Source organism: Hermetia illucens, chromosome 5 (genome assembly GCF_905115235.1).
Source record: "Hermetia illucens chromosome 5, iHerIll2.2.curated.20191125, whole genome shotgun sequence".
Taxonomy (NCBI): domain Eukaryota; kingdom Metazoa; phylum Arthropoda; class Insecta; order Diptera; family Stratiomyidae; genus Hermetia; species Hermetia illucens.
In genome coordinates, this window is record NC_051853.1 from 11,401,895 (window position 1) to 11,420,350 (window position 18,456).

The 18,456-nt window shown below is 46.1% G+C and overlaps 1 protein-coding gene across 1 annotated transcript in view; it reads right to left on the minus strand.

Annotated features, from left to right (window-relative positions):
• Positions 1-11,847: 11,847 nt before the first annotated feature.
• The window catches only part of LOC119657538, a 129,668-nt gene continuing 123,059 nt past the window's right edge, over positions 11,848-18,456 (minus strand). Inside the window, exon 6 of the mRNA XM_038064481.1 lies at positions 11,848-14,363. Within this exon, the coding sequence (XP_037920409.1) occupies positions 12,960-14,363 (1,404 nt within the window). The 3' untranslated portion in view covers positions 11,848-12,959. The remainder of the gene's footprint in view (positions 14,364-18,456) is intronic.

Below are 18,456 nucleotides of genomic sequence, written 5' to 3' on the forward strand. Positions count from 1 at the left end.
ATAGTAGCTGTCGGTGTTAGCTCAGCAAGCGTTTCCCAGGTCTTATGCTTCATCGTGGGTACCAATCTACGTTTCACCCTGGGACCTATACTACCCTTTGATCGCCTTGCTGATGATATGGTCGCATTTTCCACTCCTTGCCTGTTCCTTCCGTTGCAGATATAAAATTCGTTAATGCTCTCTTTAATTCTCCTACATCAGTATTTGTGTTGTGTGTTGTATTCAACTCCTCTTTCACCACAACTGAAAACTACCATCCAATATCAATGTTCACCTCCATATTTATAACCCTGAAAAAGCACACAGAAGATTGGAAAGTAGCACAGTGACAGAAATCCAGCGGTAGTGGTAGATTATATGGGGTTGCCTTCTACGGAAATCCGCGGAGGCGGCACTCCATGAGCTCACCGCAAAAGGCAAGATGTCTTAGGGGGTGCCCACAGGGGGGTCCCCCCTTTGTTATAGCTTCTGGTAATGGATACCTATAGCTCCAGGAGGAGATGAAGGTCTTTGCGCAAGCATTTGCCAACGATCTTGGCGTAATACTCATCGGCAAATTTTCGGGCACAGGATGTGACCGCCTGAAAGCAACCCTGCATGTAATCCACGGTTAGTGCCTCCGCAATGGACTCACCAAGATCGCTAGGAAGACTGGACTAGTTCTGTTCATTAGAAACGTCCGTTGGGGTAGTTATACGCTCCCCACCTTAGCAGGCGCGGAAATCCATTTGGTACAAACAGTCAAATATTTAGGAGTACATTTCGACTCCAAGTTAACGTGGAAGCACCAAATTCAGGAACAATACCGGAAATCTTGCGGATTCCTATGGTGATGCAGGACTGCGGCAAAAACGGATTCATTGGATATATACATCCATAATAAAACCCATTTTGACCGATGCATGCATCAGCTGGTGGCTAAGACTGAACTTTGCTAACATCCGGGAGTTGCTGACGCAGATTCAGAAGCTCGGTTGCCCAAGTGTAGCAGGAGCAATGAGTACTACGCCAATCGCCACTCGAAGCTATCCTAAATTTTCCTCCATTCATTTGAAAGTGAATGGAAAGCAGCTACCGACGCATATAGACTCGATACTATTGGCGCGGGGGGGTAGCCTTATCAGGCCTAAACGGCAACGGCATACTAAGTCAGTTAGTGTGGAGTTGTCATCAGGTGGTGCTGAAACTTGGCCGGTTGAACGAAACATTCCTGATATGGGTGCCAGGGCTCTCATTCATCGCTGGTAATAAGGAAGCTGACAGACTGGCTCGCCAAGGGTCTGGATTCACAATAATGGGGCCATAACCAGCTTTTGGCATCCAGCCATCTACTGTCAAGTCTACTCTGAAGGGGGAAATTGCAAGGATTCACACAGCCAAGTGGAGAAATTTGAACTCTTGCCCGCAGGCCCAAAACCTAGTGAAAAAACCTGGGGCCGTTAGAGCGGCATTTTTGTTGTCCGTCCGGAAGTGGGACATGAAAACCCTAGTAAGGCTTTTAACGGGACACTGCTCCTTAAACTACCACATGGAAAAGATCAGGGTGACTATATACAATCAATGTGAGGAGGTGGAAGAGACGGTCCTGACCTTCGTATTCAGTTGCCCGGCCTCCTCAGATATCAGATGAACCTTCGTAAGGTTTTCTTCAATGAAGAATCAGAGAATTTTCTCAGTTTCGCTGAAGCCTGCTAACGCGATAGGCAGGAAGCCATTCAATAGGCCATTTACGGCGATAGTACAATGGGCCTAACAAAGGCCTGAGTACCCGGAATTGTGACTCCCCCTAGTAAACTAAACTAACTAATATGGGATCAGCTTCAGTGTTTCTGTCTCAACTTTCCTTGCAGGAGTTCTCCTATGGTTTCTCCATTCATTTATTCTTGCTTTAAAGCTGCAATTTACTCCTAAATGAAACATAGCGTGTTAACCACACCTCCTCGTCGGCCACACTGGTATAGAGGATGACATAGTGAGTTTTTTTAATGTGTGACCTATCCACTGCCGCTTCGTATGATCCGCAGTGACGACGTTTCATGACTACTAAGGGTGCCTACTTTCGCCATGTATTTGTACAGTGAGGACATTAGTGAGGAGCAAACTTTATTGCATTATTTACCAGCAAGGTGTTGAGGTGTTCAACACAAAAAGATCCTGGATGGTAACAAGCCAGCTCAATGTCGATCAAATTTTCCAAGTATCCTTTCGATGCGCTCCAAAAATATTCAAGCAGCTACCGACGCGTCCAGGAGTCTAATCCTTTCAACCTGACGATTTTTGGCTGCTTCCAGGTCAAAGATAGGTCAATGATAGGACCCAAATTTGAAAAAGGAACATTTGTAGCGTGCTTTAACCCAGCTATTCCATGCACCCAACGAAACGATACCTTCCGCGAATTACCAAATGAACAACACCCATAATTAAAAATTTAATTAACAACACAATTGGCGCTGGTGGTGGTCGCTCCATGGATACTCGCCATGTTTACCTGGGACATATAAATAATGCACACAGGATCATTCACGGGATCGACTCCACGTATGCCTACGCATGGTCCTATAAATTTTAATAAAACGCTGGGGGGTGTAGGCAAACGGTTGAATTTTCGGTATTATTTGTGTCCAATGTGGGATTGCATTGTGGGGCAGAAATAAATTCAATTTACTTCCACCTTCTAAACAATGCAGACAAATTGGAAACATATGGAATAAACAGAAAGAAATGAATTTCATTTCAATTTGTTGATTTATGGAGAGGATTTTTTTTTGCAATGAAAATACCATGCCGGTTTTAATATCAATTTGAAACCCACTAGGAGGAGAAGTTAACGCATAGGGAGAAGGTGCTACCCACATACATATTTCACTTCAAATTGTCCACAACTATACATTGCAATGATGACGGACGTACTTTTTCATTTGGGGCTAATTTATACATTTAGAGCCTATACTGAAGTACTTTTTTCATGTTATCCTTTTTGTGGACAGAATACTGATTATTGGGCGAGCCCCGTATTTGAGGAAGTAATGGTATCTAAAAGCCGAACAAGAAAATGTGGTGGTGGATGTGAGAATTGAACTTCCGAGTAACCAAATGAGAGAAGCTCTAAGCACACTTGAAGCTTTGACAAACACGCACCAAGAAAGACCGTAACTGGTCCAAGCGCGGTTGTGAAAGGAGAAGGGCTATATAGCTTCAGTCTAAATGGCTATATGGCACTGCAGCATCTCAAGGGGCAGATGAGGAAGGTAGGTAGGTAGGTATCAGTGGCCGCTCCGAGGAGCCCAATTAGCTCTTTGGTGCGCCGTTTTGATACCGCAAACTCCTAAGACCGTAGCTGTTGTTATGGGAGCAGGGAAGCAGAGTCCAGCCGGCTCGGATCTTCAGAGCCAGCCTGTAGCATGCACGAAGGAAAGCAGCTCTCCCACCCTGCAGTCAGAAATCTCTCTGAGGTCCCCAAAGAATGGTTTACCCAGTGTCCGCAGCCTGACGCGGCTGCTAGCAGAGCCTTGCCCAGCCAATCCGTCAGCCCGCTCATTCCCTTCTATGTTCCTATGCCCGGGAACCCAGAGGAGAGTGACCTTGAGCGCTTGGGGCTCGAATCACGCTCCAGCCATCGACAGACTTCCAATATCGCCAGTACTTCCGCCTGGAATACACTGGCGAAACCTGGGAGACCATACGACTTGGATACACCGTGTGTATTCGAGAAAACCCCCGCGCCGACTCCATAGGCCATCTTTGATCCGTGTCATAGTCTTGCAACACGCCGCCTGTCTTCCACTTTGCCCTGGTTGGCAGGTCCACAGCAAAGTTTCTCGTGTTCAGCTTGCGTGTGACATAGTCCGTGGGGGATGCCCAGATTTCTCGAGGTATTTCATCTAGGATGTTGCAGTGGCCGTAGGACTTCGCTGTCAAGCATCCGGACTCACGTGGTCTGACAGCACTGCACGCTGCAACATATTTGATGTGGAGGTCTAGGGCGAGGAGATGCAGGAGTACATTGAGAGCATCTGCCGGGCAGGACTGCAGAGCCCCCGTAGCACCTGCACACGCGGTTCTTTGAATCCAATTAAGCTTCGTTCTATTGTATTTCTTCTTCAGAGCCTGCCACCATACAATAGAGCCGTACGTCAGAATCGGACGCACTACAGCGGTGTACATCCAGAGAACCATCCTCCGCCGGAGACCCCATTTTTTGCAAAGGTTCTCTTACAGGCATAGAAGAATATACAGGCCTTCTTAACCCTCAGTTCTATGTTCAATCTCTAATTTAGCTTTGGATCCAGGATTACACCCAGATACTTTACATTAGAGGAAAGAACCAATCTTTGTTCATTCAGCCGTGGTAGATGGAATTCAGGTATCCTTGTCTTGGTGGTGAATAGCATCAGTTGCGTTTTGGTTGGGATTATGCTGAGTCCACATCTTGCGGCCCACAGGCACACCTTTCGCAATTCTCCTTCCATGATGTCTCATAATGGACAGAAACATCTCTGATACTAATATCACTAAGTCGTCGGCATACGCCACCACCTTCACCCCGCTGCTGTCCAATGTAGGTAAAATTTTGTCTATTACTATTAACCAGAGCACCAGTGAGATGGCGCCACCCTGGGGCGTGCCTCTGTTCACAGCTTTGGTCAAGTGCTTGCCTCACAGATCGGACTGGATTATCCTGGTACTCAGCATGGATATAATCCAATGCGTGAGATACCCCTCCAATCCAATACCGGTCAAGGCTTCCATGATGGCGTTGGTACTAACGTTGTTGAAAGCTCTCTCTATATCCAAGAAGGCAGCAAGGGTATACTGCTTGTACTGCAGCGACCGCTCAACCGTGCCAATTACCTCGTGGAGGGCGGTTTCTGTTTATTTTCCTTTGAGGTAGGCATGCTGGGACTTAGAGAAAGGCGTTCGCTCCATAATCATCCTTAAGTGAACGTCCAGGACCCGTTCTAGGGTCTTCAGCACGAAAGAGGTCAGGCTGATTGGTCGGAAGTCCTTCGCGGACTCATGACCGCGCCTGCCCGCTTTCGGTATGAAAACCACTTGTGCGCGCCTCCAGGACTGCGGTACGTATCCTAAAGTGATGCAGCTCCCTTTCCTGCTGCTTCTGTAGCATGACTGGCATTATGCCATCTGGGCCTGGAGCTGTTTATAGCCCAACCGATCCTATCCTCGGTAATTACCGATTTGATAGTCTCACACAGCTGGGGTTGCCGCAAACTCTCCAAGCACGGTTCTGACTCACAGTCCTCCTCGCTGGAGGGAAAGTGCGTTTGAACTAGCAGCTCCAAGGTTTCGCTAGAAGATTCCGTCCAGGAGCCCTCCGACTTTTTAAGGAAGGAGGGCTCTTATGTTCCTTGGCCAGAATCTTACTGTGCCTCGCGGATTCACTAGTGCTTTCGATATTTTGACAATAGTCCAGCCAAGACCGCCTCTTGCCGGCCCTGACGGCCGACTTGTACTTCTTCAGGCAGTCCTTGTATGGCCGCCAGTATTTTTGCCTGTCGCAGATGTTGAATATTTCTCTGGTCAACTTCCAAAGACTAGAGAGATCTTCGTTCCACCACGGTGGCAAGGTCTTTTTGCTGTACTTAGCAGGGCACGAGACTTTAAAGGCGGTATCGAATGCCTTCCCCAGAGCCCCGACCTTTGATTCCAGTTCGTCTGTCGTGTCAATCCTACCAATTTGCGCACCGGAGAGTTTGTTCTTAATTACCTGACCAAACTTTCTACAGTCGATCCTCCTAGGGTCTCTAAAGAGCTTTGAGACTTCTGCGGCGAGATCTAGACTGAAGAGTATCCAACTGTGGTCAGAGAAGGATCTCTGGTCAGACAATCTCCAGTCCTCCACCCTAAGAATCACGTTGTCGGTTATTAGGGTGATATCAAGGACCTCCTCCCAACCGTCACAGTTCTCCGAGCAGGGGAAATGGAAGGTTGGTGTACTGCCCCTGTTACACACCGATAGATTTAAAGTAATAATAAAATCAAAGAATGACTCACCTCTTTCGTTGATTTCGGAGCTGTCCCAAAGCGTATGCCTTGCATTCGCGTCGCAGCCTATCAGCAGGTTGGCTATCTTTGTTGTTATGGTGTTCGTCAGATGCTGTAGTTCTTCTGGCGGAGTTGATCGGTCATAAGCCATGTAAGCCGAGAAAATATAAACCTACTCTGCCCCCGCCTGCTCCAGCTTGACCACAACTAGGTCACTGGAATTCAGGTCCGGGCACAGAAAAGCGTGCAGACTCTTCTCCGCAAGAATACATGCTCTAGGTCTATCCTGATCAGCGTCTTCTGTGCTGTGGAATAAATTAAAATATTTGCTTTGGAGCCCTTTGATGGTTCGGTCGCTTCCGACCCAGGGCTCCTGTATTAATGCGATGTCGATGTCTTCCTCTAAGAGGAAGACGTGCAGATTAGCCGAGGCGCACTTCGAGTGCTGCAGATTTATCTGCGTAACCCTAAGCATGATCTGCTTGCGTGGAGGGTTTGTCAGCCCCCGTCGGAACGTCGATCTCCTCCAACAGCTCGTTTGCGGCGTCGATTGGGTCTAGGTCGTCGTTCGCTTTTGCAGAGCGGAACACCTTTACTTTGGCATTCCTGACTCCGAACCACACTTTATAATCGGCCTTTTTTAGTGCCTCCAGGCACTCCTCGTTTATGCGGAGTAGTACGGGCTGGCTGTTTATCTGAGGTTCGTCCTCCTTGATAACAACCCAGTCGTCCATGGGAATCCCGGGGTTGTGAAGGTGCAGGAAATGGACCAGCTTATCCTTCTCCATGCGGATCTTCGGCAACCAGATGCGAGCGACCGGTCTCCTGGGAATCTCGTCGTAAGGGATGATCTTGAGCTTAACGCCCTCCCAGGCATCGCTGATCTTAGCGACACACGAACCGAGAAAGTCCTTAGAGAACTGGTCTATGCAAGCTTTTACGTGGAACCCATGGACCACCTGAGATGAATCAAAGTGGGGGGTGATTCCCGGATGTTTGCCTCCGTTTGCAGAATTGCCATCCGCTAGCGCCACACGTAAATGACTCCTGGCCACGTCGCTGAAGGGTTTCGCAGCAAATTGCTCTCCATTTGGTCCGGTCCGCCATTAAGTAGATGCAGGCTTAGGACTCCTCAATCCATAAACAAAAATTGTCTTGTTGCCTCTGCTATGGTACGAAACCACAGCCGCCTTCGCCCCTCTTTTAAAATGGAGAGGATTTACAGGAACTATGCCTCCCCCAGTGAAACACCCGTAGTTGAAATTCTGGACATGCCAAAGCAGAAACTATCTGCCGTATGCAGTCGGTTACGACGGTAAGGCGAAAGTCACTCCAGACTTGCTCAGAATGCAATGAACGCGAGGAATCAGCGGAGTTTTTCCAAATCATTCAAAGAATCCCAACTGAGTGTCCAGGTTTCGATAAGCGAAAGAATATTCGGGTAGACTCTGGGGGCTACCCGGCCAACATGCTGACATGCTCCTGCATCGGATCCCTTTCCTAGGCTTGATACGACTCACATTTCCATTCAAGTCGCTCAATTCCAAATCTGGTTTGACTTTCCAAATGAAATCGGCGTGAGACAGATCTCCTTTCTACGAAATAATGATTATTTCCGAACGAACCTTCTTGTTCTCTTTTTGTCTCCTTTCGCTGCCCACCTTTGTCAATTGCCCCTTTTGTGAACGTTCATGCCGTAATCGAATAGCTACCACAAATTCCCCAGAGCTTTCTCCAATTCAGCTTTCTTCGGCAAAGGGTCTCTCTCCTTCTTGGTCGCTTGCTGGGTACCAGGGGTCTACTAATTCTGCCCTATGTTGAGAAGGTGTCACCGGTATTTCTCGCGTGACTTCATCAGGCTTGGACGTTTTTACCATAATATAAGACAACTTAATGCCCTCCTTCTACGCTAAACTTTTACAACAGCTGCATTCATGTCGATCCCAGTACTCTCTGTATTCCTTTCCGAGTACCCCGACGCACCTCGACTGCTGCTGGTGACCTTTTAAGCTTTGAGCTCTTACGATGGTGTGGACAACATTTTTACTCTAATATTATCTATTGCACCATTAGATGCCAAAGTAGCCAAGTTTTCCACTATCGACGCATTGCGGTCATTGGACATCAATGGCCGGAAACCCGCTTCCCCACTCATAAAACCACCGGTACTGCTTTAAAAGTTCCACACCGTTAAAAAATTTCTTTTCGTGTTATCCTATTTGGTTTGGTTTCTGGGGGTCTTCCCATAGTCAAGATTTTCAATGGGTGGGCGTTTACTCCCACCTAGCTCACCTGCACATAAACTTCACCATGCGCGCACATCTGCTGATGCATACATGTGTATAACGCATCCGCTGAGCGTCCTCTGATCCGCACCAACGGACACGGCTGATGTAAAATTTGTCAGCTCTACCCATCTATTGTGGCTGCTTTAATATTAAGGTATTGTCGAAATCCGTCTGTCTGTCTGTCACAACCATTTTCTCTGACACGCTTATATCCATTGATACAAGATTTGGTAGAAAGGTTTAACTGTGAATCACCTTGTATAATGCGCTGCTTAGGTAAAAGCTGATCTAGTGCTCGTCAGGGAGTAGTACCGGAACAGGGGCCCAGCTTTATGATATCTCGACTAATCAGGTACCGTCTTCATCGGTTCCTCTAAAGGTCAAAGGATAACGATTTTCAGGATCTATCTAAGAACGAATGGACTTCGACGCAGGCTTGATGCTCTGAAGGTCACTGTCTTAGGCATGTATAGGCTGATTTTGGTAGGGGTTGCATTAATGCTAGTGATTTGAATGGGGCATGCCTCACTCAGACTCCAAGCGGAAATAGATTTTCGGAATGGCGACGAGAACAAGGTTTGTAATCTTAAACACTGGATCCACACCAATGTTCTGGCACCTAGGCTCCAAAAGAATCATTCCCAACGTAACCTCCGTCAGAATTACTAATGTCGCTGGTTGACGAGTGGAATCGGGCCAATGACCATCTGTACATGGTATTAGAAGTGGTTGCCGCTACTTACCGTTGTACATAAGGTCGATGCTTTCTGTGCGAGGAACATCACGAAGGTGAAAACTTGGTGATTCATCGAAGCTCGGAAGGGCACTCCAGGGAGTGGTGGCGCTGCGGCTGACACTGCCGAAAATAAATTCCCAATCCGAAAAATCGGAGCTCTGCGGAAAACCATCTGCATCTTGTCTGCATTAATTGAACTGGTTTTTTGAAATGCTTGATATATGAAATGCCTTAATTCATTCGACGTGTCTTGCAATCTCTTGCGGACATTGGGGGCTTATCTGAGAAACTGCTCGCAGCTCCCGGTATAAGGCAAGTGGAGGACGAAAATAATATCGGAAGCAGTACATGGATCCATCCTAAGTCGGACTTCTGGAATCATCATCATCAACGGCGCAACAACCGGTATCCAATCTAGGCCTGCCTTAGTAAGAAACTCCAGCCTTGTACCAGAGCCCACCAATTGGATATCCCTAAAAGCTTCCTGACCTACGTCATCGCTCCATCTCAAGCTGAGTCTGCCTAGTCTCCTTTTTCTACTATAGATATTGCCCTTATAGACTTTCCAGGCTGAATCATTGTCATTCATACGGATTAATTGAGCCAACCCCCGCAATCTGTTGAACCGGAGTTTTTCAACAACCAGACGGTCGTGGTATCCTTCATAAATTTCGACGTTATGTAGGCTACAGAATCGTCCATCCTAATGTAGGGAGCCAAACGTTCTTTGGAGGATTCTTCTCTCGAACGCGAACAAGAGTTCGTAACTTTTTCCTCGCAGGTTTCCGAGGAATATATAAGAACTGTTATCGATCCTAGATAGGGAAAATTTTCAACGGTCTCAAAGATATAATCGTCTATCTTCATTGCTTTCGGTTGACCAGTGTGATTCGATGTTGTTCGTTCCTTGGTTTTTGGCGCTGACGTTGCCACCATGTACTTCGTCTTGCCTTCATTAATGTGCAGCCCGAGATCACCCGGCGCCTCTCGATCTGGATGAAGGTAGACTGTACAAATGGGGTTGTTCTTCCTAGAATGCCAATATCGTCAATATAGGCCAGTAGTTGGGTGGACTTAAAGAGCATCAGCATCACGGATCACTTTCTCCAGGCCAGATTAAAGAGGACGCATGATAGGGCATCCCTTGTCGTAGACCGTTGTTGATGTCGAATGGTCTTGAGAGTGATCCTTTCGCTTTTATCAGGCCTCGCACATTGGTCAGGGTCAGCCTAGTCAGTCTTATCAATTTCTTCGGGATACCGAATTCTTTCATGACCGTACAGTTTTACCCTGGTTCTTGGCCGCGTTCGAGAGAAGAATCCTCCGAAGAATTTTTGGCCCCCTACATGAGGATGGACGATTCCGTAGTCTACACAATGACGAAATTTATGAGCGATACCATGACCGGCCGGTTGTGGATAAAATCAGGCTCAATAGGTTACGGTGCACGGGTCACTTAATCCGTATGGATGAGGATGATAACACCCGGAAAGTCTATAAGGACAATATCTATGGCAGAAAAAGAAGACGAGGCAGACCCTGCCTAAGATGGACCGATGGCGTAGGTCAGGACGCCAGACAACTTTTAGGGATATCGAATTGGTGGACCTCGGCGCAAAACCGGGATGTCTGGAGTTCCTTATTAAGGCAGGCCTAGACCGGATACCGGTTGTTGCGCCGTTGATGATGATGATGCTATCATAAGCGGCTTTAACGTCGATGAATAGATGGTACAACTCGCGTCCAGTTTTTCCGTCGCTTGCCGCAGAGAGAAAATCTGATCTGTTGCTGAAGCCAATTTGGTATGGCCCAATGATGTTCTGGGCGTATGGGGCTATCCGACCTAGCAAGATAGAGGAGAATATCTTAAAGTTGGTACTCAGCAACGTGATACCTCTATAATTGCTGTACTGTGTGATATCTCCCTTTTTATGTATGAGACAGATAATGCCTCTTTGTCAGTCGTCAGGCATTGATTTGCTGTCCCACACCTTGAGCACAAGTTGACTTTCGAACCTGGTACGGTTGCTCCCTGTACTTTTCGAATTCACAGACCTGTTGCCTCTCCCAGGCTTCTTTTTTCCGTCGAGAGTTCGTGAATATGTGTCCGCGTTCTTTGAGAATGTAGCATTATTCGGTATGCAACATTCTTCCGTTCCGTTGCTAGGTTACATTCATCGTCAAACTAGCCGTTCCGACTCTTTTTGCGGCTGGGGCCAAATATGTTTGTGGCCGCATTTATGATAACGTTCTTCAGGTGATCAAAGAAAGTAAAAGGAACATAAAAAAGGAAGTAGGCGTATTCCCTTGGTGGACCGAGCGCTTCCACATTATCCACCTCGACATCACTGGCCCTTTGCGAGACTCGCACGGATACAGGTATTGCCTCACAATCATTGACATGTTTACGCGGTGGCCTAAGGCAATACATCTGTTTGACATTATGGTGCAATTATGTTCCAAGGTCCGCTATGGAGAGTGATTCTGACACTTTGGTGTTCCAGTATCAGTATCAGATTCCCATAGTGACCCCATTGGCGGGATTATGTGGTTGGTTTACTTTGCTGAACCCGCGGGGTTTCGGCTGGGGGCGAAGTGATGTGGCGACACATCGGAGGCGCGAACCTGAGCGCCATTGTCAATTCGCCTTTGTTATTACCATTTAAATGAATGTAGGGTTCATGTAGTAGTAATTTATCTTAAAGTTCCTGAAAATTTATCTGTATCTGCAGTGAAATGAAATAGATAGTGAATTAGATAACACTCCCTCACTAGGTCCTTGGTTCCAGGGTGTCTTATATTCCAAATGAAACTCGGCAGTTCTACTATTATCTTTATTTATTTCGTCTTTTTACTCCAAATGCTTGGTAATTATATATAAACTTCAAGTAGTGAAAACACAAAAACAATCTTTTCATTTAGTAATAATTCTCTTAATTGTTTAAAACCAATAAAATCGTCTTAATATTTAGTTAGTTCCTTCTATCCTTCCATCGTACTCATCAATTTGCTAACCATCAAATTATAAATTATCTTCGTAATTTTCCATTTTCCTCTCATTTCTTGTGAATCCCACGGAATTGTTTGTATGTCCTTAAGGTCCTCACTGCTCTCTGAATCCCTTTTGTTTTGTTTTTGTATCTGAATGTGCTAATTGCTTAAAATTGTGATTGAATTCTACTTTGTCTCTAGTAAAAATGCTGGTAAACTCGAAAAGAAGTTCTTTGTTGTTTGTATTCTGTCAAACAAAATTGGGAACACAAGGTTCGTCTGCGGTGATGCTCTTTGGTTTCCGTTAAAGCTCTTAAGTGGTTTTCATGTTGTTTAAGCCCTGCAGGCAGTGCCGACGAGATACAAAGTTGACGCAGGCAGACATTACCAAAAAGAAAAGTTTTTAGCAGGACTTAATTTACAAGTAATTGGAGAGAATGTTGTGTCGGCTCCATCCTGAAAGTCCTTAAGCTTATCACGAGCATCTCGTTTCGGAGTTCATTTTTCAAAGATCAGACTTGCCCTTCAGTGAATGTGATGGTGGCTCGTCCTCATCTCTGAATTTAATTAGATTAAAGCAAACAGATTAGCTCAACTCCTTCCCTGCTGGTGCGGGTCCTCGGGCTAATGGAACCCACTTATGCTCCCAAAAACTACAACAACAAAATCAACCCTCCCGAAGCGACGTTACTTACCCCCTCTAGGTTATTACAAACATGTTTTCTCAAAGTGCAATATAATATTTAAACTGTTCATTTTCTGTTCGTGTTCGTATCCTAGGTCATAGTTTATTTTATGTTATTTCAGCTCAGTCAAGTATTCAAATAGTTTTACTCAGCTTATCTACTGTCCTTGGTATTCACTGGTTTCTTTGGCAACTTAAATCGATAGACACTCGATAGTAAAATCTCCCACATGTGCTCCGTCTTACCTTAAATCAATTATCCAAGAATTTTCTTGAGATAGTTTGTTGTCTCGGGTTTAGTGAGGGAGCGTCGTCGGTTGGGTCGATAGGGTTGGTAGTTTTCCTCGTTGGAAAACTTGTTCTTTGCATGCGTCTCCTGCGAGTCCGTCTGCTCCGAAGTAGCTTCCGAGTTTGTGTTAACCATTGCAGCAGGAATTTCATTATGGCTTTGGGTCGGTTGCTGTTGTTCGGTCTGAACTCTGGTCGAGGAAGGATCCGAGTGGACATTTGATTCGGTCTCTGTTATGGGATTAGCCATGGTTGAATCTTGTGTTACGGGAGAGGTGGAAGTAGTGGTGGTTGGGCGGGTGGTGATGGAAAACACTGAAGGATTCTCAGAACTGCCGATTTTTATCTCGACAATTTGGTGATGTTGGGTATTTTGCGATGCCTGGGATGGTTGGAATGTTGTATTCGCAACTTTAGCACTGTCTGTAATGAGGGTTGTGTGTGTCGTTGAATTCATCGTGGTGCCAAAAGTTGTTTGCGAAGTAATGTCGTGATTCAGGGTAGTGCTTTCCACTTTGAGATTAGTGATGGGGGCGGTCTCGCCTTCTGGGTGAGGCTTGAGAGAAGTGTAGTGTGATTTCACCAGAAGCATTGGTGGAATGAAATGGTTGTCACTATGCTCTTTTGGATGAACAGTGTGAGCTGGCTCGTCGGTTGCCTGTGACTGCTGAACTGTTTCTATTGATGTAGCGTGATCAGTAGTCCTTTCTGTGATTAACTCGGTAGAAAATGACGTGCTGGCACTGCTTTCTGAGTTTTCTGTGGAAGGAGAGCTATACGACCCAGAGGTTTCCTCGAAGTAATGTTGGGTTGTAACTTCCACTTTCTCTGTAGATACGGACTCACTTACTCCAGTCGTGCTAATTACAGGTGATGCTGGCGTCACCTGATATTTCAGATCCTGAGGAAAACTCTTCTTAATATGTGGCAAGGGCTCCTGAATTTGATTGAAATTAACACTGGGTTGGTCCCCCAACATCATTTCTTCCATGTTCAATTGAGACTTCTCCTTCACCGGCTTTTGCTTCTTCACAGACCAATCTTTCTTCTCATTAATTTTCACTTTCTTCATCGCCTTCTTCGTTGGTTTCGGCAAAATTTCTTGTGGCTGATCAGCTTGCATCAGCTCCTCAACATTGAATTGTTCAATCAGCTTTTGAACGGGGTTCGTTTCCGGCTCCTTTTTTTCTTCCTTCTCTTGAATATCGAAGTGAATATTGTTGTCCTCGTTGTTGTCGGTAGGCATGTTGTTAATAATCACCAGTGACTTGTGATGGGTTTCAGCTAGATTAATGCCGGTTAGAGCATTCATTTCAGGTGATGTTTGGCGCTCAGATTTACAGGTCAGCTCTTCAGCGACTCGTTGCCGGTCCTAATCATGGAAAATTTCAAAAGATAGAATAATTTAGTAATGTGACCCCGCCTAGTGTTTTGTTAAAAATTTGTCACAAACCAGAAAAAAAGATGACATATAAGTTTGCTATCCATTTTCAACAGGATAATATAAGAAGAACTCCAGAGCTACTTATTACAACGGTGATAAGTTGAAGAAAAAGAGTAGAGGGCAACTCAGACAGGATTCCCTAAGTAGACGGACAACTGTCAAACAGTACCACAGTGCGATATACTGAAGTTAATAGTTCACATCACTTTGCCAAGATTTTCCGCCAAATTTTGGGTCAATCGATATAACCGCTTCCGAGACCGACCGACTGACGTGTGACAGATAGACAGACAGATAGACAGACGGACAGACTCTCTTACTCAGTTTCTCACGGGGCATGGAGGATATCGCCAGTACCTGTTCAAGTTTAAACTAGATACGTCACCCGATTGTCCAAACTGCGATGGAGTCCCAGAGGACCCAGAGCATGTATTCTTCCATTGCCCAAGGTTTGTGGAGGACAGGACGAACCTAGCGGAGACTCTAGGAGAGGTGCTCGCACCAGAGAATCGGATGCGAAGAATGCTAGCATGTCAGGAAGACTGGGATGCGGTCAACTCCATGGTCGTAACTATTCATAGCAAACTGCGAAAGACAGAGGAGACCAGAAAAACGCGGTTACGTACGCCGCGTAGAGACGAAAGGGGACCAAGCTAAAATCAGCTGACTCCGCCCCACCTCTTCAAAAAAAAAAAAAGACGGACAGACGGACAGACGGACAGACCGACAGAGCGGCAGACCGACAGACGGACAGATAGACAGACGGACGGAATATGATGAGGTCTATTAGAGTCCTCTATAATAGATCGCAGATGGAGGAAAAGAATAATAAGCATACCCCCTGGCTATACAGTTAGGTAAAGGCCCCAAGTTCCATATTGACCCACCACTTCGATTACAACTGATAACTGGCAAGGAAATACACGCCCCAATTAAGGAGAAAAAACAGGTCTTAGTCGTACAGAAGTCAAATGACGCCGGCGCCCATCTCCAGAAGCGCGACTCAAAGTTCTCAAACGACTGGGGTTCCATAACCTCCAAACCGAGTTTTGACTCACAAGCGCAAAATGCATCTGGGCAAACGGCTCCAAGGTCTTACCAGAATATTCCATCCAGGAGCCCTCCGATTTCGTAAGAAAGAATGGGATGCTATGCATCTTGCTCATCTTACTGAGTATTGCACAACTGCTGATAATTTCAATGTGTTGACAATGCTAAAGCCAAGGTCACTAGCTGACAGTCGCCGTGGTGATTTGTAGCTCTTCCTTGTATGGTTGCCCATGATGAAGACCTTCCTGGTCAGCCTCTCTCTTAGAATGGACAAATTTTCGTTTCCCCGCGGTGGCAGTGTCTTTTTGTTGTAGTTTGCCGATTATGAGCTCTGAAGACAATTTTGAAAAATTTCTCCAGGGCCCAACCTATAACTTTAATTGGTCTATCGTACAGGTATTACCAATCTGAGAAAAAACAAGTTTAATTTTGATAACCTGACCAAACTTCCTCTAGTCGATCCTCCTAAATTCTGACTAAAAGGCTATCTGGACAGGTTGGAGGTTGGTGCGATGTTATACACCGGTCGCTTTGTTTGAACAATAAAGTCGAAAAGAAAGATGCCGCTTCCGTTGATTTCGTTGAACTGTCCGAAAAATATACCGCGCATCCGTACGAAGTTGGCTTTCTTTGATGCGTTGGTAGACCCTAGCACTATAATTCTTTTGCGGTTCAGATCGATCGTCAGTCAGGTATGCTGAGGAGATGTACACAAACCCGCCTGCTCCGCTTCGACTATGGTAAAGTCGTTGGAACTCGGGTTCGGGCACAAAAAACCGGGCAGACTTTTTCTAGGGAACATGCTCTAACCGTCCCTGTCAATGTCTCCAGTACTGTGGAGTAAATTGTAATACTACCTTTGATGCCCTTTAATGAACCAATTTCCTCCGATCCAGGCCGTCTGTATTGATGCAATGTCGATAACTTCCTCCCTAAGGAAGACCAACCAGCGTGCTGGGGATTTATCTGGACCACTTTCAACATGGTCTGCTTCGATGAGAGGTGCATTGGTATTCGTCAGGCTGTCCAACAGCTCAATAAGAGCTAAGTTGCCATCTGGTTTCAGGCGTGACGCACTTTGACTTTTGCGTATCTAAACCAAAACCACCTTTCTTAAAGAACCCTATGCACTCTCTAATTATGCAGAGTAAGAAAGGCTAGGGTTCCCCACTATATCACCTAGTAGCCTTAATTAGACTTTGATGTGAAAGTTCGCACTTTCCTCGATGACGGTATCGAGGGTCCCCTGAATGTTCACTGGGCATTCTGGCTTAAATCTCAACAGGTAACTCTCTCCCTCTTGCGACACTTATGGCAAGGCGCTTTCCTACTCTCGAAATTCATGTAATAGCAGACGCGAATCCTCTATCCTGGGAGCTGGTTTCTAGCAGACTTCTGACTGCAGGAATCCGGTCCAGATTAAGGAGCATCACAGTTCTACAGTGCTGTGAACCAAGAAAGGCTCCCGATATACTGGAGGAGGATGCTTTCTACGAGCGATTGCATGCAAGTCAGCTTCCTAAAGGTAACATTGTAACATTGCGAGAAATCATCTCGCCCATCGATGTAGCCTAGAACCCACCTGGGTTGTCTCATTTATACGGAAGAGGTGGAGAAGCCGATAAAAAGGGATTACCCGGATGTGAACAACTTTAAGGCGGAAGTTACGTCCAAAGGACAAAACTTAGCCATTGTCATTGTCCCGGAGAAGAGAGCGAGCCAACTTCTCTATTGCGGGAAAATAAAGGTTATTTGCAGAATAAGGCGAAGGATGTTCTAACCCTCTGTATCAAGTGTTAGGCATGCGGGACTTGTAAGGGGCAGGAAATGTGGGGAACCCGGACACAAAGCAAAAACTTATAAATCGAAAAGGGAGATACAGAAAATGAAAGTCAAGCGCCATGATCCACATCCTGCAAGCAAGCATGCACAGGAGTGCAGTTGCCCTCGACCAGATGGGGCAGATGGTGCAAGGAAGAAGAACTGACTTGTTGCTTCCCAGCGAAAAGTATCGAAATAGGAGCTCCCCATCGTGGTATGCCAATTTATCTGGGACTGCTGCTAGCTGGTTGAGAAATACGATTAACTTGCGAGTGCGGGTCCATGGTCGAGAAGACAGCGTCGTTTGGGTTCGTTGTGCGGAAGTGACGTTTTTCAGCGTTTACCTTTCACCGAATAAATCTATGCAAACTTTTCGGAAGAGGCTTAGAAACACGGAAGGGAGAATTCTAGTCCGAAGAGATTTTAACGCTAGAGCCCTGGAATGGGGTATGCCTCAACCAGATTCTGGAGATGGCCGATGCCCTGGTTGCGAGGGCACTTTCCCAGATGCAACTTTTGCTGCGGAATCCTTAGTATCAGCGGTCCAACGATGGAATGTATTGGAAGAATTCACGGCCAGTGATCATCAGTACATTTCCATTGAAATGACAAACAGCCCTTCCTACCGGAAGGAGCATTGGCATAATCGACGTTGCAAAATTTTCCGAAGCTCTCACAAGAGGACTGAATCAGCGACCAAACCCTGGTACAGACAGAAGAACTGCAATTGAAATGCTCATTCATTCAACAATGAGCCTTATCACTGAATCCTGTAATGGATTGTTTCCTAAAAGGAAACTGCGTCCCGGGAAATCACCCGTGTACTGGTGGACGGCAGAAATTGCAAACCTACGAAGGAAATGCCTCAAACTTCGGCGGATTACTCAGCGTGCAAGAGGCCAAGACGAGTTGACGCTTAGATTTACAGAGTATAAGCGTGGGAAAAAGGAACTTTGCCAAGAAATCAACGATGTAAACAGAGAGCAATGGAGCCTCGGGTTTAAGCTGGTTACCAAAAAACCCGGTGCCCATCGATAACCCTGTTCTATGAAAGCAGCGAATATGGAGGAAATTGTGCAGGCACTTTCTCCTGTCCACCCCGAACTGACGCCGTCGATGAAGTAGTGAACACTGAGGAATGCCCACTCTT